This window comes from Eleutherodactylus coqui, chromosome 2 (genome assembly GCF_035609145.1).
Source record: "Eleutherodactylus coqui strain aEleCoq1 chromosome 2, aEleCoq1.hap1, whole genome shotgun sequence".
Lineage (NCBI taxonomy): Eukaryota > Metazoa > Chordata > Amphibia > Anura > Eleutherodactylidae > Eleutherodactylus > Eleutherodactylus coqui.
The window spans coordinates 316275130-316297731 of NC_089838.1; the positions used below are offsets into that span (position 1 = coordinate 316275130).

General features: G+C 49.9%; 1 protein-coding gene across 1 annotated transcript; it reads left to right on the forward strand.

Annotated features, from left to right (window-relative positions):
• Window positions 1–1787: 1787 nt before the first annotated feature.
• Window positions 1788–17902, forward strand: RAB3D (RAB3D, member RAS oncogene family). Its single transcript, XM_066593675.1, has 5 exons — window positions 1788–2052; window positions 8943–9170; window positions 13001–13119; window positions 15185–15309; window positions 16984–17902. Exons 2-5 carry the CDS (start codon window positions 8943–8945, stop codon window positions 17163–17165), a joined length of 654 nt encoding a protein of 217 aa, XP_066449772.1. The 5' UTR covers window positions 1788–2052; the 3' UTR covers window positions 17166–17902.
• The last annotated feature ends 4700 nt before the right edge of the window (window positions 17903–22602 follow it).

Genomic DNA, 22602 nt, shown 5'->3' on the forward strand with positions numbered 1-22602 from the left:
GTCAGTGTGTGGGGCAGTCGGGGCTGGAGGAGGCAGGTCAGTGTGTGGGGCAGTCGGGGCTGGAGGAGGCAAGTCAGTGTGTGGGGCAGTCGGGGCTGGAGGAGGCAGGTCAGTGTGTGGGGCAGGAGGAGGCTGGTCAGTGTGTGGGGCACTCGGGCAGGAGGAGGCTGGTCAGTGTGTGGGGCAGGAGGAGGCTGGTCAGTGTGTGGGGCAGGAGGAGGCTGGTCAGTGTGTGGGGCAGGAGGAGGCTGGTCAGTGTGTGGGGCAGGAGGAGGCTGGTCAGTGTGTGGGGTAGTCGGGGCTGGAGGAGGCAGGTCAGTGTGTGGGGTAGTCGGGGCTGGAGAAGGTAGGTCAGTGTGTGGGGCAGGAGGAGGCAGGTCAGTGTGTGGGGCAGGAGGAGGCAGGTCAGTGTGTGGGGCAGGAGGAGGCAGGTCAGTGTGTGGGGCAGGAGGAGGCAGGTCAGTGTGTGGGGCAGTCGGGGCAGGAGGAGGCTGGTCAGTGTGTGGGGCAGTCGGGGCAGGAGGAGGCTGGTCAGTGTGTGGGGCAGTCGGGGCAGGAGGAGGCTGGTCAGTGTGTGGGGCAGTCGGGGCAGTCGGAGGCTGGTCGGTGTGCGGGGCAGTCGGAGGCTGGTCGGTGTGCGGGGCAGTCGGAGGCTGGTCGGTGTGCGGGGCAGTCGGAGGCTGGTCGGTGTGCGGGGCAGTCGGAGGCTGGTCGGTGTGCGGGGCAGTCGGAGGCTGGTCGGTGTGCGGGGCAGTCGGAGGCTGGTCGGTGTGCGGGGCAGTCGGAGGCTGGTCGGTGTGCGGGGCAGGAGGAGGCTGGTCGGTGTGTGGGGCAGGAGGAGGCTGGAGGAGGCAGGTCAGTGTGTGGGGTAGTCGGGGCTGGAGGAGGCAGGTCAGTGTGTGGGGTAGTCGGGGCTGGAGGGGGCAGGTCAGTGTGTGGGGTAGTCGGGGCTGGAGGGGGCAGGTCAGTGTGTGGGGTAGTCGGGGCAGGAGGAGGCTGGTCAGTGTGTGGGGCAGGAGGAGGCTGGTCAGTGTGTGGGGCAGGAGGAGGCTGGTCAGTGTGTGGGGCACTCGGGGCAGGAGGAGGCTGGTCAGTGTGTGGGGCAGTCGGGGCTGGAGGAGGCAGGTCAGTGTGTGGGGCAGTCGGGGCTGGAGGAGGCAGGTCAGTGTGTGGGGCAGTCGGGGCTGGAGGAGGCAGGTCAGTGTGTGGGGCAGTCGGGGCTGGAGGAGGCTGGTCAGTGTGTGGGGCAGTCGGGGCTGGAGGAGGCAGGTCAGTGTGTGGGGCAGTCGGGGCTGGAGGAGGCAGGTCAGTGTGTGGGGCAGTCGGGGCTGGAGGAGGCAGGTCAGTGTGTGGGGCAGTCGGGGCAGGAGGAGGCAGGTCAGTGTGTGGGGCAGGAGGAGGCAGGTCAGTGTGTGGGGCAGGAGGAGGCTAGTCAGTGTGTGGGGCAGGAGGAGGCTGGTCAGTGTGTGGGGCAGTCGGGGCAGGAGGAGGCTGGTCAGTGTGTGGGGCAGTCAGGGCAGGGGGAGGCTGGTCAGTGTTTGGGGCAGTTGGGGCAGGTCAGTGTGTGGGGCAGGAGGAGGCTGGTCAGTGTGTGGGACAGTCAGGGCAGGAGGAGGCTGGTCAGTGTGTGGGACAGTCAGGGCAGGAGGAGGCTGGTCAGTGTGTGGGGAAGTCAGGGCAGGGGGAGGCAGGTCAGTGTGTGGGGCAGGAGGAGGCTGGTCAGTGTGTGGGGCAGGAGGAGGCTGGTCAGGAAGGGACAGCCCTGCAGGGAGAGAGGCTGTGGGAGGAGGTGAGATCCTGTGCTGGCAGAGAAGGAGGGAGACTGCAGGGGAAGGAGACACACCTCAGTTTGGAGAGACAGAGCTACCTGCAAACAGACAGATCCGGGAGGAAGGGCAGCAGGCAGGAGACGGCAGCAGGCAGCTCTGGTGGAAGGAGGCAGTGGGACAGAGAAGTAAAGGGACACAGGGGGCTGCAGGACAGGGACCACTGCAAGTGCAGGGAAAGTGTGACCAGACCATCCGCTGAGCCTGCTGGATCCTGCCGGATAAGGTAATACCACTGATGACAATGTATATCCTGGGGGCCATGCTGCACAGCAGAGTCATTGTCACCAGCAGCTGGTGTGACACCGTCCTGGGACACGTCTCCTTACATGTGGGTGTGTGTATGTATGTGCCTGCTGTGCCCATGTGTGCGCCTCCTGCAGGTATCCCGGTGATGCTTGTTATTCCATCCTACACCTATAGGATGTATATGTCCCACGTCCGGTTGCAGGGATGCAGTGCGGAGGCTGATTATTCATTAGGAGTATCCCAGTGATTGTGGGGGGGCAGGGACAGCCGGCGGTGAAGTGACAGATGGGGCAGGGTGTTGTCAGCCCCCAGCCCGGTGTATGGGATATTCCCACCGTGACACTGGCGGCTCCTTCCACAATCTATAATCATATACAAGTCATGGAAGATCTGGGTTGGGCGTTCTTGTAATTGGGCCATTACCTTATAATTGTCCGGGCATTTCCCTTGTAGTAATTAGACTCATCGTCGTGAGTGAGTTATTGATCGGTGGTCCATACTATGGGGGCTGCTGATGCTGGAGACCTTGGAGAATTAATGGCCCACATCTGTTTGGCTGCCCCATCACTGCAATGTATCACCAGCCTCTCCTATATACTTGGCGGAGGCTCTATATACGTCCTCTCCCTCCCAGGATCAGACGGGTGGCCCATACATTTTCCCACAGATGTGGAAGGTTTAAAGCCGCATTCTTTTATTCACCTCCAATGAGTAAATTAGCAGTTCTCGCTATAGCAGCTAAAGTGCAAGCATTTGCTCTTTGTTATCAGCCATTAGACACACAGCAGAGATCCCGGCTCTGGTGTTTTATTTGCTTTGGGGTGTGGGAAGTGTAACACCCAGGCAGGGTGCACACAACGCTCTGTTCAGGCTGCTCTCACTGCATTTCTATCTGTTAATCAGTGGAAGCATTACACATCCAGGGTTGTTGAACAGTAACCATTTAATGATTCCGGCTCAATGTATGTGAAAACTCTGAGAAATGCAGCTAGGATAGCGGATGGCCCCTTCTCAGTCTATGCACAAGTCCCAGGTGCCCCCTGCCCCGTCTATGGACAAGTCCCAGGTGCCCCCTGCCCCGTCTATGGACAAGTCCCAGGTGCCCCCTGCCCCGTCTATGGACAAGTCCCAGGTGCCCACTTCCCCATCTGTGAACAAGTCCTTGGTGCCCCGTCTATGGACAAGTCCCAGGTCCCTCCTATCCAGTCTGTGGACAAGTCCCGGGTGCCCCCTTTCCCCGTCTGTGGACAAGTCCCGGGTGCCCCCTTTCCCCGTCTGTGGACAAGTCCCGGGTGCCCCCTTTCCCCGTCTGTGGACAAGTCCCGGGTGCCCCCTTTCCCCGTCTGTGGACAAGTCCCGGGTGCCCCCTTTCCCCGTCTGTGGACAAGTCCCGGGTGCCCCCTTTCCCCGTCTGTGGACAGTTTCCCGAATCTCCCTTCTCTGTCTGTGGATGCACACATTTCCTTGACTATAGAAAGTTCCCTTACCCCAAAGTCCAGATATTCCTGTATATGGATGGGCCCCAAGTGTCTTCTTCCTTGTCTATGGACTGTCCAGAGATGACGCCGCTCCAGTCTATGAACGGTCCCCGCATGCCCTCTCTTCTGGCCGTGGACGGTCCCCGCGTGCCCTCTCTCCTGGCCGTGGACGGTCCCCGCGTGCCCTCTCTCCTGGCCGTGGACGGTCCCCGCGTGCCCTCTCTCCTGGCCGTGGACGGTCCCCGCGTGCCCTCTCTCCTGGCCGTGGACGGTCCCCGCGTGCCCTCTCTCCTGGCCGTGGACGGTCCCCGCGTGCCCTCTCTCCTGGCCGTGGACGGTCCCCGCGTGCCCTCTCTCCTGGCCGTGGACGGTCCCCGCGTGCCCTCTCTCCTGGCCGTGGACGGTCCCCGCGTGCCCTCTCTCCTGGCCGTGGACGGTCCCCGCGTGCCCTCTCTCCTGGCCGTGGACGGTCCCCGCGTGCCCTCTCTCCTGGCCGTGGACGGTCCCCGCGTGCCCTCTCTCCTGGCCGTGGACGGTCCCCGCGTGCCCTCTCTCCTGGCCGTGGACGGTCCCAGCGCGCCCGCTCTCCTGGCCGTGGCCGGTCCCCGCGTGCCCTCTCTCCTTCCTGTCTATGGAGTGCCTCTGGATGCCCATTCCTGTCTATGGACAGACACTGGTTATAAAACATGATTCCTTTATAGTCCTGTTCATTTATTATTGACCAAATGTTCCATTTTCCGGCCCCATGGAGAGGTGGTATCCAGACCAGGTTTGTTCCTTGCCTTTTTGGTATAGGACTCCCCTTCTCATAGGAAGAATCAGTGAAATATCACAAAAACTCAGGGAAAGAAATGGGAGGGCAAAAAAGCTCCAGGTTCTCCAGTCTTCAGTGCACCAGAAGACTACTTCCTACAGGACGGGAGAACCTGGAGCTTGATTGCCTTCTCTGCTTGATGAATGCACCTCATGCTGAAACTTGTAGCCCACCAATGTCCATATGGTCTATGCAGCATGTAGAGTGACATCCTGGAGGCTTTGGCTTCAATGTGATCTATTAGATATGTGTGGAGAGGTTGACTTGGTTACACTTGTCCCAGAGATGTGACCTCCTAGTATTCCGAATGCACAATAACTAGATGCTTATAAGTCTAACACTCGATGCAGTCAACAGATCATGTGTGGGCAAACAGGGAAAGAGACCTTTAGATGGAAGATCTTGACCTCCGCTGTCTGACCTTGTTCTGTTACACACTATACTGATAATGATCAGAACATAATACTTTCAGAAGAAACGTCCCCCACATTAGGCTACACAGTGACTTATCTGAGGGGTAATGACTTCTTAGGGTTTTCCAGTTAGCTATTTTTTTGATGCAAGTAATTGAGAACTTGGTGAGGAGACCTTGACCACTCCACATCTGAAAATAGTCTTCAGGGTCCAGCAATGTCCTCCGGACCCTCCAAAGCCTGTAATGTATGTCAGGTCGTCAGTTGTTGTCTGACTACCTCATTCCCATGGTCTTGGTCCAGATAAAACCAGCTAGCTCAATGACCCTGGAAGAAAATACTCAAGACGACTGGTAAGGAATAGGATGCAAAGACACTTGAGATAGTTTGTAGCCGTTCATTTGGCGGACAGCTATACCTCCCAACTCCACCATACAAATGTCGAATGTGTTTCCATTGGGGAGGGTTATAAGCGGCTGTCAGGCACTCCTGCCAGCAGCTTATCTCTTGCAAGAACAAGGAATTGGGCATCTTCAACAGGTCTGATCCTACTTTCCCCTAATGTCTGCTATCGAAGGACAGTTGAGGCATCCAACACACATTAGAAAGCTGGCAAAGCAATCCAGTTTACATTTACTGGTTGTGATATCAAACTGCAAAGCCGCTGCCAGCGGTCCATGGCAGATCATGACCTTTCTCCTCATATAGCCTATTCTGGTGGGTTGCTCCATCCCGTATCTAAATCCAGCCTGAGATCCACCATGACTATTTCTCACGTTTTATAAGGAGACCTAGACCTCAGTTCTCCGAGACAGTAAACTGTAGTAAAACTCCTTTATTCCTCCATGAGGTCCGTCTGGATGGCAGATTATGAGACGAACCATTACAATCTGCGTTGATGGATAAAGTATAGTGGGATTCTGGATTGTCGAGCTGTTGGATTACTGGAATGGTCATGGATGATGCATTACGCACCTGGTCATTTTGTAGACTATGGTAATGACGGTGCAGGACTCTGGCTGATTATTGACCTTCTTGGTGACTGATGACTTTCTTCTATCCTCTAACAATCCCCCACCTGCACTCATAGACAGGATTCACTGTTCCTCTAAGAGCGGCTCTACACAGGACAACTATTGGCCAAAAAAATCAGCTCATTTGAGTGATTTTTAGAAATGGCTGTCCCTGTGTAAACACGGGACCCAATAGGGTTCGGAACGAGAAATCGCTCAATAGTCGCTTTGTTTCAGCTCACTGAAACGAAGCAACCAAGTAGCAAGCCCTTGTTCAGTGTAAAGGACTGCCTGTTCACAGTGAATGAAGTAAGTAGAGAATAGAGCAGCGTATGTGTCCATTGAAGGCCTTGCAGTGAATTTCCCCCATCACAAATATTTATTTAAGTCCCCCCAAACAGCCAATAAAATGTCATGTGACATGGCTGCATCATCCAATAGCTCTCTAGGAATATTACATGTATAGATGAAATTACATTGTAAAGAATGTCACCACTGCCAGTAGCCACCACCAGGAGGAGCTCACTGAATATGGATTTATAGTGCTGTGTATATAAGAAAGTAGTGAGCTCCCCCTAGTGGTGGCTGCATACTTCCAGAATTTTATCATTAGACTCTTATGATGAGATTCAGAGCTCCAATGATATTTCTGCAGCTGCATGGGGTGTAAAGTGGCCATGTGGAAGTGCTGGTATGTCCCCCATGAAGATATTGAGATGCATATATAGGACCCGATATTCAGAAGTTACATTTGTGGTGAAAATTAATTTGTAAACGCATGCATTAGTGATGCCTTTTATCAGTCTTTGTGTTATGGTCAAAGTGCCAGAGTTTTACCATCTCCATATTTGGGAGCTCCTTTAGTATGAGGGGATGGGGAATGATTGCAGGTACCAGAGCAGGTCTCACATTTTTATCATCGGTAACTTTTGGGGGTCCTGGGCAAAATTATTATTGAAAGAGTTGTCCCACTTCTAGCTGTTTTCAGATTGCTCCGTACATTGTGTAGTGACCCAAGTCGGTACTGCAGGCTGAGTCCTATTGAAGTGAATGGGACTCAGCCTGCAGTACCAATCTGGGCCACTGCACAATGTACGGAGCTGTGTGAAAACAACTAGAAGTAGAACAACCCCTTTTAAGTGTACAACCAAGAAAATGAATAAATACACGCATCTCATAAATACGTACACTGTTGCTCTACACCTGGAGCCGCGTTACGGCACTTATTCTTGTGACAACTGTCGGGCCCTTGACAGCAGTCCCAATGATAATTGCTTAGATGGATGTCTGCCTGTTTACATGGAAGGATGATCTCTGCGTTTTTAGGCAAGCAGAAAATAAAGCGACTCCGACAAATAAGCGATCCTCGCTCACTGCCTTGTCTGGCCGCATGTTTATGCAGAACGACAGTTCCCCATAATTGCTCTAGGGTGGGCGCCTTTTTTCACATAGACCATTCATGTGAAAAATTGGGCATGTACATAGCCTCATAGTCTGTTATGGAGCTGTACGGGTATTCCACGGGTAGCACACGGCGCAAATCTACGGCCCTGAGTCCCAGGTCTGTTCTTCCCGTCGCTCTATGAATCAATCTGTACTGCACAAGTTTAGGGCAGCCTGTATTCTGTGGACTGCACAGGCTGCCATTAAACAGCCCATGTCTACTAATAGGTTGTAGGAAATCGGAGGATACCCCCCTCCCCCTTCCTCTACTTTTCTCCTGTGTACGAGGGAGTGATTTTCTCTATCACGGAGTTTCCGTATTTGCAGTGCTCTCATATATCTCTGATAACCCGCATACAAGCCTTCAGGTAAATGCTTGCAGAAGGAGTCATTTTTGCGTTTAGTCGTTGCATTGCATCTTGGGTATTTCAGTAATTACATGTATCTCAGGTGCTGACCGCCCACATAATCACTGCTGTGTTGGGGCTCCAGATGCACCAAGGAACTTTTGGATAAAGAAGTGTAATTCCAAACTTGGCTCCATATGGTGGTGGTCGCACTACTCCATACAGGACCTGACCCTATAGCTGCACGGTGGCCATATCTGACAGTCGTTACCAGGTCCAACTCTGAATCACTGCAGGTGGGACTGATGCCGGGACCCTCACAGACCCCAAGAATGGGCCGCACTTGTGACCATCTTTCAATAAACGGAATACGGAGAATTTCCTAGAAGTCTCATTCATTTCATTGGAGAGTCATTCATTATGTAGGCGGCCAGTTCTCAGCGCCGGACAGGCTGGAATTTACATAATTGTACGCCAGTTGGCGTTAATGTCTTCCGACCTGCGCTGTAGATATGTCACGGAACGGGAAGGGATGCTGGCTCATTCACATTGTGTATTCCCTGTGTTTCTGGACATGGTTGCTTTTTTTTCCACGTGCGCCAAAAAACACAACCAGTTCCCATTGATTTAACCCTTTCCAATCCAATTTTGGATTCAGAGTTTCCTAAAAGGCTTTCTCTTTTTGCTGTTTTACAACAGTGCCATCTACTGGCTAAAGCCAATGTGTGTGCGCCAGACAGGCTCTGACAGTGGAGTGGCTGGCAATAGACGGTAAGAATACCCTGTTGGACATCTTCTGACACTGGAGCTGTACAAACTTTAATCAGACATGTAGGAAGATGTCAGACAGTGGATTGGAAAGGGTAAATGCGTATTTAGACAATTCCATTGACTTCATTGGGTTATTTCGATCCACGCACATGAAGGATCGAACACTCCAATACAAATCAGTGGGCATTCAGTGAGTCCTTATAGTTTCTGAATAGCTGTAAGTCCTGCTCCCGTCGCGACTGAGGATGACTAATGTGGACGAGCGGTTGAGAAAACGGCCTCACGCAGAGCGGGGAGCAGCAAGAAGTTGCAACACGATAGCTAGGGATGTGTTTGGGGTCTGTGAAGAAGATTCGGGGGCCCAATAAATTAAAGAGGTTGTCTTAAATTAGTAAAAAACAGCACCCGCCTTGGTTACAGGCTCCACCTGTTATTGCAGCTCAGCTCTTCTTATTTAAATACCAATAGCCTGCGATACCGGATGTTGCCACAAACTTAAGTGGCGCTGCTTTGACAATCATTTTTGACCCACTTTGCAATGATAAAGAAAAATTGTCCACTAATACAGTAATCCTTATCTGACAACAGATGGCATCTGCCAACGACACTCGCCAGCCTCAGAAAGACGCCGCCGACCAAAATTTTGATTACATGTTCAAGCTCCTGATCATCGGGAACAGCAGTGTGGGTAAAACCTCCTTCCTTTTCCGCTACGCCGATGACTCTTTCACTTCCGCCTTCGTCAGCACGGTGGGAATAGACTTTAAGGTGAAGACGGTGTATAGGAACGAGAAAAGGGTAAAGCTGCAGATCTGGGTAAGACATCCATATGCTGTTTATCTAATTAAAGGGAACCCCTAATGGGAATCATACGGTAAAGGGCGTGTATACTCTTGTAATCATTATTTATATTGCCCAAATGCATCTAAAATAACAGTAACGTTGCATACAGTCCTGATTAAAAGTTTCTGAACTTTTTTTGGCGACAGCTCCTAGGCAGATATATGGGTCGCTATGGTTACAGACTACAAACAAAGCTTGTGTAGTCTGATCCAGCAGTCATGCCCCTCCCATGTGTCCCCGGGTCTTGATAACTTTCCAAATGTACTCTGAGCTGAGATGAGGACAATGCGGTGACGTTACTATATGGATGTCACATGTGAGCGCTGCTGCGGCAGTAAACTGCAGCCGGACATATGTGGATAGATGTCTTAATGAACACGTCTTCACATCCCACCCCGAGGCACATATATCTTAAAACTGTGGGCTGATCCTTTAAGGGGGACTCCCATCTCATTTAAGAATGCATAAACTGTTAATATTAAGATAAGAATTTGATCAGGTTTATTGGATACTTTCTCCCTGGAAATGCGCAGCGGGCAAAAGAGGGCATAAGATTCTTAACACCTTAAGGACCAAACGCGGTCAATATACGGCGCTTGGTCCTGGGCTTTAATCTCCACTGATAGCAGATGTAAGACGTGGGATTAAGGCCTCTGCTGCTGCAATCAAGCAAGAAGAGGTCGGGTTCTCAGCTCTTAGTCACAGCCGAGGACCCAGAGGAGAAGGAAGAAGCATTTTTTAAAATTGCTTCTGTCTTTTCCTTCCCATGCTACGTAGTGCTAAATGAGCACTAGGTACTAAAAAGTGGAAGTGTTATTTCCACTATGCAACCCAGCGATCACGTGCCCACCGGGTGCCCTCTGTTACAGCAGAGCTGCAGGGTCCCAGCAGACCCGGATCAGCTCTGCCAGTGACTATTGTCACTATAGGGGACGTTTTCCCCTGTAACTGGGGCTCCTACAGATGCCCCAGCTACAGTGGGAAAGTGTGAAATAAAAAAAACCAATATGAATGACCCCCAGGGGTCTTATATGAGGTCATGGGGGTCATAGATAATTATAAAAAAAATAGTTACAAAAATAAGTTAAAAAATTTACAGCATAAAATAAAAATATATACCTAAAAAATAAAATGACGCACCGCTGAGAATGAGGTCTCTCTCTCCCCCGCTCACCCCCACAACCCCCCCCCCCCCCCCCCGAATTTTCTCGGACAAGTATGCAGTTACTCAAAAAGACCGATGCTCGCTCCAGTAACTGCCTTAACCGAGCGTGCTCGCTCATCTCCAGTCTACACTCTGGTCCTTAAGGGGTTAAATAAAGGTGCTGCTGTGGATTTGAGGTGAATAATAGAATTAAAAAGGTTGTTTTAGGACTAGAAGAAATGGTCTGCTGTTTTTCCAGCACTTCAGGTGGTTTCTGGGACTTCCTGACTGATGATGTGCATGTATGTCACATGCTACAGGGGAAATTATGGAGCAGGCTGAAAAATTTCTCTCCTCTCTTTTTGAGTTTCATGTGGTTCCCGACCATGGCTTAATGCTGAACATGCAGGATCCCAACGTCTGCAGCATTGCACTAGTGGCGCATGGCGTAATTTATAACATAGAGTGCCGCCAGAGAGTCACTGCGTGTGTGCCGATCCCCTAGTGTGCGCAGGCTGTCTTGGGTCCAGAGCAGTATTATCTCTCCTTGAGGAGAGCACCTAGAAGGTGAGTGAGGAGACTTATAAGGCCGTGCATGCTCCTCTGGGTAATATATGCAAATAAGGAAGATGGAACAATACCTCTGCAGCGCCACCTATTGGATGGCAGCATTCCTGCAAATCAATGTACCACCCTTTTAGATAAGTCTTAACAAAGATTAGGAATTGAAAACCAAGCCAGAACCCATAACCTTCATCAGTGTGCAGTAGGGTCCTGGCTGTCTTAAGACGCACAGAGTCTCGGAGGGGCGTGTTACGGACTGTAGAAGGCGGAGAGACCCCGATCACTGCAGGAGATGATCAGATTTGCTGTCATTTGCATACTGTGCCAGGAGAGCGGCACGTGGGGTAGTTTGGCTTTGCAGCAGCTGATGGGCAAAATGTACAAAAAATCGTACAATTAGTTGAACCCCGTAGACTTCTCTTAGCATTTTTAAAAAATGTTGAAAAAAACCCACTGCTCATATAAAAAACCATAAACAGTAAAAATAAATAAATTGGTCTCGTCACACCCAGAAAAGTTCGGACTATTAAACATGATGGATGTGAGAAAGAACACCATGCCAGAACTCCTGTTTTTGGTTACATCTAGAGATGAGCGAACCTACTCGTTTCGAGTAATTACTCGATCGAGCACTGCGATTTTCGAGTACTTCCGTACTCGGGTGAAAAGATTCGGGGGGGGGGGGGGGCGGGAGGAGGCGTGGCGGAGCGGGGGGTAGCAGCGGGGAACAGGGGGGAGCCCTCTCTCTCTCCCTCTCCCCCCCACTCCCCGCTGCAACCCCCCACTCACCCACGGCGCCCCCCCGAATCTTTTCGCCCGAGTACGGAAGTACTCGAAAATTGCGGCACTCGGGCGAAAAAGGGGCGTGGCCGAGTAGGTTCGCTCATCTCTAGTTACATCGCCTCCCAAAAAATTTAATAAAATGTGGTCTAAAAAGTCGTATGAACCCCTAAAATGCTTCCAATAAAAACTACTGCTTGCTTTATAAAAACGGGCCTCACAGCCTCATCCACAGAGTTACGGGGTCAGAAGATGGTGACATAGAGTCAATTTTTTTTATTTTTTAACCCCTTAAGGATGCCGACTTTTTTTTTTTTTTCATTTTCGTTTTTTCCTCCCCACTTTCAAAAAATGCTAACTTTTCTCTCTGCGGCGGTCGGAGGGCTCGGGGGTCTGTTGTTGGATAAGTTATATTCTTCATTGGTGCTATGTAATGTACTGAAAAACGTGGAGTGAAATGGAAAACGCGCAATTCCGCCATCTTTGCGGGGGGTCGTGTTTCTATGGCGTACACACTGCAGAAAAATGACATAACTTTATTCTGTGGGTCGGTACGATTATGATGACGCCAAAGTTATGTAGTTTAACTATTGATTAAGCCATTAAACCGAGAACACCGTGAAACGGGCCCTACATGATGCTATTAACAAATACAACTTGTCCTGAAAAACAAGCCAAATTACGGAAATGTCAACGGAGGAATCGAAACGTTACGGTGCTTGGAAGGCGGGGATGGAAAACAGAACCACAAACACTGGCTGCAGTGGGAATGGCTTAATACTGATTTCTAATCCTTAAGATAGGTCTTCAGTATCTGATCCGTGGGAGCTTGATTCCCAGCACCATCAGTTAATTGAAGCGTCCGCTGAGCTCAGGCGACTAATGCTGCCTCTTCAACGCTGTACATTATGTAGTGGCTGTGCCTGGTACTGCAGCTCAGTCCCATTTACTTGCAGCTGCACAACTGCTATGAGACACACTGAACATATAAAGGTGGTTTCGCACCTGACTTGGGGATCCCACTTTCCTCCCCATTCGGGAAGCAGGAAAGGGTTATCCACGCGGCCAAATAGTTCAGTCTCAGCGCTAGATAGAGACCCCATGACTATAATAGGGTCCGTCAGCTTTCTGCTCAGCTACCCGGCTTTTGGACGGAAGAAAGAGTGCATCTTCTTCTGGTACTTCATCCACATCTGCGGCGGAACCTCTGACGCAGATGTGAAGCCCGTCGAAGGCTGATAGTGAGTGATTGGCGTTGGCGTCAGTATTCTCCTAGGGACGGGGTCGGCCTTCACACTTTGTTCTATCTCTGCAGGACACAGCTGGGCAGGAGAGATACCGCACCATCACTACTGCCTATTATAGAGGGGCCATGGGATTCCTGCTCATGTATGACATCTCCAACGTGGACTCCTTCAATGCCGTACAGGACTGGTGAGCAAGCGATAACAATATTGGGGTTATGTAATGAGTGAAGGGGGGGTGGGGGGACACGGACTCCGCCTGGTTCTATGTACGATGGGGAAGACGCTAGTACTAATATTCACAGGTAGAAAGGCTCCATCACAGACCTGAGAGTGACTGAAGGGGAAGCGCAGCATTATGAAGACTACTTTAGATTGCTAAGTCTTCATTATACTCCACAGCTGCATTCACAATTCAGCAGATTGTCATTGGAGAAGTAAACCATCATCAGGGAGTGCAGCTCTGGAGTATAATACAGGATGTAACTCAGGATCAGTACAGGATCAGTAATGTATGTACACAGTGACTCCTCCAGCAGAATAGTGAGTGCAGCTCTGGAGTATAATACAGGATGTAACTCAGGAGCAGTACAGGATAAGTAATGTATGTACACAGTGACTCCCCCAGCAGAATAGTGAGTGCAGCTCTGGGGTATAATACAGGATGTAACTCAGGATCAGTACAGGATAAGTAATGTATGTACACAGTGACTCCACCAGCAGAATAGTGAGTGCAGCTCTGGAGTATAATACAGGATGTAACTCAAGATCAGTACAGGATAAGTAATGTATGTACACAGTGACTCCACCAGCAGAATAGTGAGTGCAGCTCTGGAGTATAATAGAGGATGTAACTCAGGATCAGTACAAGATAAGTAATGTATGTACACAGTGACTCCACCAGCAGAATAGTGAGTGCAGCTCTGGAGTATAATACAGGATGTAACTCAGGATCAGTACAAGATAAGTAATGTATGTACACAGTGACTCCACCAGCAGAATAGTGAGTGCAGCTCTGGAGTATAATACGGATGTAACTCAGGATCAGTACAAGATAAGTAATGTATGTACACAGTGACTCCACCAGCAGAATAGTGAGTGCAGCTCTGGAGTATAATACGGATGTAACTCAGGATCAGTACAAGATAAGTAATGTATGTACACAGTGACTCCACCAGCAGAATAGTGAGTGCAGCTCTGGAGTATAATACGGATGTAACTCAGGATCAGTACAAGATAAGTAATGTATGTACACAGTGACTCCACCAGCAGAATAGTGAGTGCAGCTCTGGAGTATAATACGGATGTAACTCAGGATCAGTACAAGATAAGTAATGTATGTACACAGTGACTCCACCATTGGAATAGTGAGTGCAGCTGTGGAGTATAATACAGGATGTAACTCAGGATCAGTACAGGATAAGTAATGTATGTACACAGTGACTCCACCAGCAGAACAGTGAGTGTGGGAGAGGGACCATTGGCTCCTCAGGCTTGGGGACCTGGATGTGACGGCTATGCTCCCTGGCACATGGATCCCCTTCAGTCAGTACAACAGAGCTCTAGGCACCCCTTGCTCTGAACCGTAACCTGAATCCTTGTGAAATAGGAGGTAAAGCATGAAGCTTTAGGCTCCATACAACTTCCAGGGAGCTGTGAAAGGGTTAACTAGATCAGTTACACTTTATATTGAAGGCTGCTATGCTATACTTACACGATGTGCAGCCAGCAGCTTATTCACTGCTTAGGTTGTACCGCTGAACACCATCATTGGGTTGTACATGTTGTCAGAATGCATAGACCTAGGTAACCTTTCCATTGACATCCTAGTATACACAAGGATCTGTTTAGTAGGGCAAAGATGTAGTCTGAAAAGAGCCTACGAGTGGAGAATATCATCAGGTCTAGGTTCTCCGCCACTTTGAGGTTTTCTATGGAGGATAGATTCCTATAATTGGCATTAAAGGCACCTATAGGCCCCATAAGCTAAACGTATGAGCTTGCAGGAGGAGACTCTATGAGTTTGGGGATGTTATCCTTACCTTCCCCGCTCCATGCACCCCACATTCTGTGTCCGCGCCATATAGTCCCACCGCACAAGTGGAGGCAGTGCTGACCGCGCACAGCGGGGTAAACCAAGGAGGGTACATGTAAGGCTACATTCACACGGGCGAGCGCGTTATTAAAAGCACTTCTATGGAAGAGGGTCTTCTTTTGTCAAAGTCCTTTATCTTCTTTCGCACTTGACCTTACAGGGCAACTCAAATCAAGACCTACTCGTGGGACAACGCACAGGTCCTGCTGGTTGGAAACAAATGTGACCTGGAAGATGACCGAGTCATCCCTGCCGAAGACGGACGCCGGCTGGCTGAAGAATTAGGTAAGGCGGATTTCGCTATGTCGTCCCCCTAAAGGAGCTTGTATAAGAAAGGTGTATTTATGGCATAGTGTAATATAAGCAAACAAGGAGAGACTGTAATATATCTGTTCTTTACTCCCCAACGTTGTGTGGCTTCACCAGTGGCTTCAATGCTGAGCAGATGGATGTAGGTGGCCGACGGTGGATGGACAGCTCTCATCCAACGTAAAGCTGCTGCACATTAGATAAACGTTGACCAAACCGGCCATTGGCTGTGGGATTCGGAGTTCTCCTGACCCCTGACAGAAGCATGTTGGATCCTCGCATGGCTGATTATTGTTCCTGCAGGAGATAAGCTGCCGTCAGAAGTGTCTGAAGACTTGTGTCTCGCTCCACACTGGGAAGACACACATGCTTGACCGAGCGAAGTGCGCATATTTAGGGGGAGCCCGGAGGAATAGCTTGTTCAGCCGACAACTACATGTATGGCCACAGTGCCGTGGGAGCACTAAATACAAGCATCAGCCTTGTGAAACATATTATTATTACAGACCCCCATCTAGTAGAGCGTTGGACTCCTTTGGTCTTCAGAAGTGCAGCATTTTGTCATGGTGTAGATTCCACCAGGTGTAGAAACTGTTCTGCAGGAATATCGGCCCCTGTGGACAGGAAGCTTCTTGTATTCGCTGCAGATTAGTTGGAGGTCTGACATGTTCTGACCAGCTGACAGGAAGGGGTCATCAAGTCAGGCTGCTTGTACCAAATTTTGACCTCCCATCAGCACGGGGCAACAGAAATCTGGGTCCATCTGACCAGGCGACATTTTTCATGCTGCTTAGTGTGATTGTTCCCAGTAAGAGAAACCAAGTAATGTTATAGATATGATACCTTCTAATGGCTAACAAAGCTGCTCATTGATACAATTTTTGCGCTGCTTTGCCCCCTGGAGTCTCACTGTTCGTTTACTCTTATACAGTAGTGACGCTGGAGCCGGTCGTCTGCTGTTATAGCCCATCTGTGCTATCGAACGGCAAGTTGTACATTTGGAAATGTTAGTTGGAGCACCAACGTTGCATTCGGCTGCTCTTTACTGTGCAGCGCCTGTTCATCAGAATGATTCCTGACATCCCCTCTGACCCCTTTTAGCAACAGGTTTCTGCCCACAGGCCCCCTTTTCACTGGATGTTTTTACTCAATCACTCCATTGTCCACACTGCTGCAGGAGAAAACACGGTTGGCAGTGAAATCCCAGCCTTGACTACTCTAGCACCGGTGACCAGCCCCGTTGGAAGTCACTCAGATCGCTGGATTTTCCCATATAATGCAGATTCACACATAAAACTGTCATGTGATTTTATGCTGCACTCCGGGGTCACGGGGAGAATCTCCATACACAGAAGCTCCAATCATGAGAGCGTCGGGGGTCTAATAGAGGGGCCAATCAGTGTATTTTTGGCACTATTAGTATAAAGATGAACTAATAATACTTTCTAGAATTACAGTTTTTGTTAACCCCTTAATGCTAGAGGACATACATTTATGTCCTGGAGTTTAGGGGTCTGTATGGTGGGGATCGGGGGTTGATCCCGCTCCATACAATGCGTGGCAGTGGTCAGTCTAAGTGAGTCATTGCCTCTATGTCTTGACCATTGATTGTAGGTCATCACTAACGCGTCATTCTGCTTTTCTTCTCAGGGTTTGAGTTTTTTGAAGCTAGCGCGAAGGAGAACATCAACGTGAAGCAAGTGTTTGAGCGTTTAGTCGATGTCATCTGTGAAAAAATGAACGAAAGCCTGGAGAATGGACCGGTACCACCAAGTGGAACCACTCAGCTTAATGACGCTTCCCCCAAGGAGCAGAGTAACTGCTCTTGTTAGTCTGGTGTGAAAGATAATTTGGGTGCAGAAACGCCCAACTAGGTCAGAGAGATGTCTCCTGTTATATGCAAAGCTCAGCAAGTTGCAAATGTAACTGCCCTCAGGGGACAGTAACCCCCCACTGTATGCGGCCCACAGGAATGGGGGTAACTGTTCCCATTACACTTCCGGCTGAGCACGACCACTCCTGTGAGGGACATATCTTGCCAGACATTGTTACATAGATCTCCCCAAGTTAATCCATTGTTACAGAACTAGGTAAGGCATCCAACAAACATTGGGAGGAAAGAGAGACCCATGTTCATCCAATCCGGAAACTGCGGGTGAAACCTGTGGCCACCACCCTACGGTATGATATCATCTCAAAAGGCTATACAGTCCGGTGCTTCCAAGGGCCCAGAGCTGTGTTTCCTTGCCATTAAGTGCCAAAGATAAACCCAATGTGCCCATAGCCATATAACTCCAGTGATCCACAACGCATCGCTCTGCATGGTTTTCTATCGCTACGCATGAACCTTCTGGAGGGGAACCTAGGAAATTTACTGTGTGTGGATGGGACCTTTCCGTGATGGACTGAGGGTGGGATCACACCGTGGTCACTGACAGACCAATGCTTATGTATATATTTGGTTATCACAGATGAAGGTGTTATCACTCCAGACGTCCCCTCTTCTGGGGAACGATAATTAGATCACATGTTTACATTTTTAATAAAAGGAAGTCTCCTTTTATTGTAACTATTGCATGTAACTGTGGAGAGGAGTGTGTCCCCATGTCTGTGTAGTAGAAGGAGGAAAGGTCTGTGTAGTAGGAGAAGAAGAGGTCTGTGTGTCCCGATGTCTGTGTAGTAGGAGAAGGAGAGGTCTGTGTGTCCCGATGTCTGTGTAGTAGGAGAAGGAGAGGTCTGTGTGTCCCGATGTCTGTGTAGTAGGAGAAGGAGAGGTCTGTGTGTCCCGATGTCTGTGTAGTAGGAGAAGGAGGGGTCTGCGTGTCCCAATGACCGTGTAGTAGGAGAAGGAGGGGTCTGCGTGTCCCAATGACCGTGTAGTAGTAGAAGGAGGGGTCTGTGTGTCCCAATGACCATGTAGTAGGAAAAGGAGGAGTCTGTGTGTCCCAATGACCGTGTATTAGGAGAAGGAGGGGTCTGTGTGTCCCAATGACCGTGTAGTAGGAGAAGGAGGGGTCTGTGTGCCCCAATGACTATGTAGGAGAAGGAAGGGGTCTGTGTGTGCCAATGAGCGTGTAGTAGGAAAAGGAGGGGTCTGTGTGTCCCAATAAGCATGTAGTAGGAGAAGGAGGGGTCTGTGTGTCCCAATAAGCATGTAGTAGGAGAAGGAGGGGTCTGTGTGTCCCAATAAGCGTGTAGTAGGAGAAGGAGGGGTCTGTGTGTCCCAATGAGCGTGTAGTAGGAGGGGTCTGTTTGTCCCAATGAGCGTGTAGTAGGAGAAGGAGGGGGTCTGTGTCCCCCAATAAGTGTGTAGTAGTAAAAGGAGGGGTCTGTGTGTCCCAATGACCGTGTAGTAGGAGAAGGAGGGGTCTGTGTGCCCCAATGACTATGTAGGAGAAGGAAGGGGTCTGTGTGTGCCAATGAGCGTGTAGTAGGAGAAGGAGAGGTCTGTGTGTCCCAATGAGCGTGTAGTAGGAGAAGGAGGGGTCTGTGTGTCCCAATGAGCGTGTAGTAGGAGAAGGAGGGGTCTGTGTGTCCCAATAACCGTGTAGTAGGAGAAGGAGGGGTCTGTGTGTCCCAATGACCGTGTAGTAGGAGAAGGAGGAGTCTGTGTGTCCCAATGACCGTGTAGTAGGAGAAGGAGGGGTCTGTGTGTCCCAATGACCGTGTAGTAGGAGAAGAAAGTGTCTGTATGTGCCGATGACCGTGTAGTAGGAGAAGAAGGGGTCTGTATGTCCCGATGACCGTGTAGTAGGAGAAGGAAGGGTCTGTGTGCTCCAATGACTATGTAGGAGAAGGAGGGGTCTGTGTGTCCCAATGATTGTGTAGTAGGAGAAGGAGGGGTCTTTGTGTCCCAATGACCATGGAGGAGGGGTCTGTGTGTCCCAATGACCATGGAGGAGGGGTCTGTGTGTCCCAATGTCTGTGTAGTAGGAGAAGGAGGGGTCTGTGTGTCGCAATGTCTGTGTATTAGGATGAGGATAGGTCTGTGTGTCCTGATGTCTGTGTAGCAGTATGAGGGATCTGTGTATAATGATGAAGAGAGGTCTGCATGTCCTGATATCTGTCTAGTAGAATAAGGTGGGGTCTGTATATTAGGATGAGGAGGGGTCTGTATCTCCTGATGCCTGTATATTAGGAGGAGGAGAGGTCCGAATATTAGGAGGAGGTGCAGTCTGCGTGTCCTGATGTCTGTATATTAGACGGAAAAGTGGTCTGCGTGTCCTGATGTCTGTGTAGGAGGAAGAGTCGTCTGCTGTCCAATGTCTATTTGGTAGGAAGAGGTGCTGTCTGCATGTTCCTATATCTGTGCATTAGGAGCAGGTCCCGATGTCTCTATAGAAGTAGGAGGGGTCTACATGTCGGATGTTTGGGTAGTAGTTGGAGGTTCTGTCTACATGTCTCAATATCTGTGCATTAGGAATAGGAGAGGTTGCATATTCCAATGTCTGTGTAGTAGTAGGAGGTTCAGTCTGCGTGTCCTCATGTCTGTGTAGCAGGAGGAGGGGTCTGTGTGTCCCCATGTCTGCATTAGGAGAGGAGAGGTTTGTGTGTCCCGATGTCTGTGTATTAGGAGAAGAGGTTTACGTGTCCCAATGTCTGTATAGAAGGAGTAGGAGGGGTCTGCATGTCCCAATGTTTGTATATGAGGAAGAGGGGTCTGTGTGTCAAATGTCTGTTTATTAGGAGAAGTAGGGGTCTGCGTTTCCCGATGTTTGCGTATTAGGAGAAGGAGGGGGTCTGCATGTCCCGTTGTCTGTGTATTAGGAGCAGAAGGGGGTCTGTGTGTCCCGATGTCTGTGTAGTAGGAGAAGGAGGGGTCTGTGTGTCACGATGTCTGTCTGTATAGTAGGAGAAGGAGGGGTCTGTGTGTCCTAGTGTCTTTGTAGTAGTAGGAGGGGTCTGTGTGTCTCGATGTCTGTGTAGTAGGAGAAGGAGGGGTCTGTGTGTCACGATGTCTGTCTGTATAGTAGGAGAAGGAGGGGTCTGTGTGTCCCAGTGTCTTTGTAGTAGTAGGAGGGGTCTGTGTGTCCCGATGTCTGTCTGTGTAGTAGGAGGGGTTTGTGTGTCCCGATGTCTGTCTGTGTAGTAGGAGGGGTTTGTGTGTCCCGATGTCTGTCTGTGTAGTAGGAGGGGTTTGTGTGTCCCGATGTCTGTCTGTGTAGTAGGAGGGGTCTGTGTGTCCCGATGTCTGTCTGTGTAGTAGGAGGGGTTTGTGTGTCCCGATGTCTGTCTGTGTAGTAGGAGGGGTCTGTGTGACCTGATATCTGTGTATTAGGGCGCACTGGAATATTCTACTATAAAAATTGGCACGAAAATCTACATGTGTAACTGTGGATTCTGATACAGAATTAAGCCATTTTGAAATCTGCGTCAAAATCCATATCTTTAACGAAGACTTTGGTGCCAATTTTCAGCATGAAGGGAATATTCTGCCGTGTCTCACAGAATACCCCTGTCCGTGCGCACTTTGGAGAGAGATTAGCTTGACGGCAGATCTTGCAAAAAAATGTCAGAATTCACACTGTCAATTCAATGTGTCAGAAGTCAGAATTCACAGTCAAACATCCAAAGCTTGTTGTGTCTCACCATGTGATAACACGAGTCGTGCAGCATCGGTGAGGCCCAGTGCCATCTTAACAGCATTATGGGCCCCTGGGCAAAGCAGTGTACTGGGGCCCCTACGCCTACAACTACTCACAGGAATAAAAACGCTCTGCAGCTCTCTTCCTCTTCTGTGCTCCGCTCAGAACATTACATTTCATTTCTGCTGAAAGGGTTCTTCACCTGGAAATATATTATATGGGGATGCGGCGGCACGAGGGAAACGTCGAGAAAACTCGGAATGAGTTAGTAACCTGCAACCTAGACCGGAGAACCGGAAGTCTAAGTCTCCAGGGTCCATTTTTCTCTGTAGATGTCTTTGCTCATAGTGCCAGGCTACTTTACGCTAGAGAGTAACGAGACGATGCCCTAGGCTTCACAAGATGACCCACACATCCAGGCGGCGGGGTCAAAATTAGTCTTCTCACATGGCATAGACAGACTGGAGCCAGGTTCATGTCCCGTCACACATTATCATATATGATACAAGGTGCATTGAAATGTTAACTTACGTAGACTAATGTGGGGCCCCCGGGCACATGCCCATCCGGCCCATGCGTTAAGATGGCACCGGTGAGGCCCGGCGCTTGCACTTAGAGAAATGTGGCAAAGAGAATATATACCAGAAAGGGCATCTGAAACGCATTTTCCTAGTGGTGTAAATTTGGGATAAATATCTGAATTGCAGATGGCCCCTTTAAGACGGAGGTGCGAGTGGTATCCGTGTAGAGTCATATCCGCAGAGTTCCCGTGGAGGATCTGGAAGGCGTTGTGTACAGAACGGCCTCATTAAGTATGACATTAAATATTTGCCTTGCAGAGCACACACCTAGGGCTTTCCTTAGGAAAATACATGCAAAGATCCGTTTTTCCCTCTGGTTCTCCGTCAGTCTTTGCATTAGAGGGGACGCACTGAGCACCATGTACAGCGCGGACAGCCGCTAGTGCTGCAGTGGGACTGCGCTCGGCCCTCTGCACTGCAGATAATCCACCCGGGTGTGACACAGCTGCTAACAGACGTGCCGGCAGCAGGAGGCGACGCTGCAGCACAAGGCTCTGCTAGTCTACGGGGAGCGTGAGCCGGGCCGGCAGTTTAGAGTAACGTCAAGGAATCCTTTCACTTCAGCAGCATCGGCCAAACATCTAATGTGCAGCTCTCGCCCAACCTAAATAAGTATGTCTGAGGCCGGCTTCACACGGGCGTATTGGTCCTCGCAATACGCAGCGAATAGAACGCATTGATTTTCGGTCGTACAAAAAAAACCTCACAGCAATTCCGCTGGACAAAGAACACATTTGGAACATATTAGACGAATTAGCCATTTCAATGCGTCTTTGTTTGTCGCGCGCAAATGAACATGCAAATGAAGTTCAATATTGATAAATGTAAGGTTCTGCATATGGACAGGAGAAATGGATGTCACCAATATACACTAAATGGGTACTGCTGGGGAAAAGTGAGATGGAAAAAGACCTGGGGGTACTAGTAGACTGTAGACTAAACTGGAGCAACCAATGCCAGACAGCTGCTGCAAAGGCAAATAGAGTCTTGGGGTGCATTAAAAGATGTATAGGGGCGAGGGATGAGAGCATTATCCCCCCACTATATAAGGCACTTGTCAGGCCTCACATGGAATACTGTGTACAGTTCTGGTCACCGGTGCT

Bases quoted from the DNA above. Each gene is read 5' to 3' on its own strand.
- RAB3D (XM_066593675.1), top strand. From the start codon at position 8,943: ATGGCATCTGCCAACGACACTCGCCAGCCTCAGAAAGACGCCGCCGAC. The intron at 9,171-13,000 runs GTAAGACATCCA...CTATCTCTGCAG, and splicing joins GGGTAAAGCTGCAGATCTGG to GACACAGCTGGGCAGGAGAG. The intron at 15,310-16,983 runs GTAAGGCGGATT...TTTTCTTCTCAG, and splicing joins CCGGCTGGCTGAAGAATTAG to GGTTTGAGTTTTTTGAAGCT.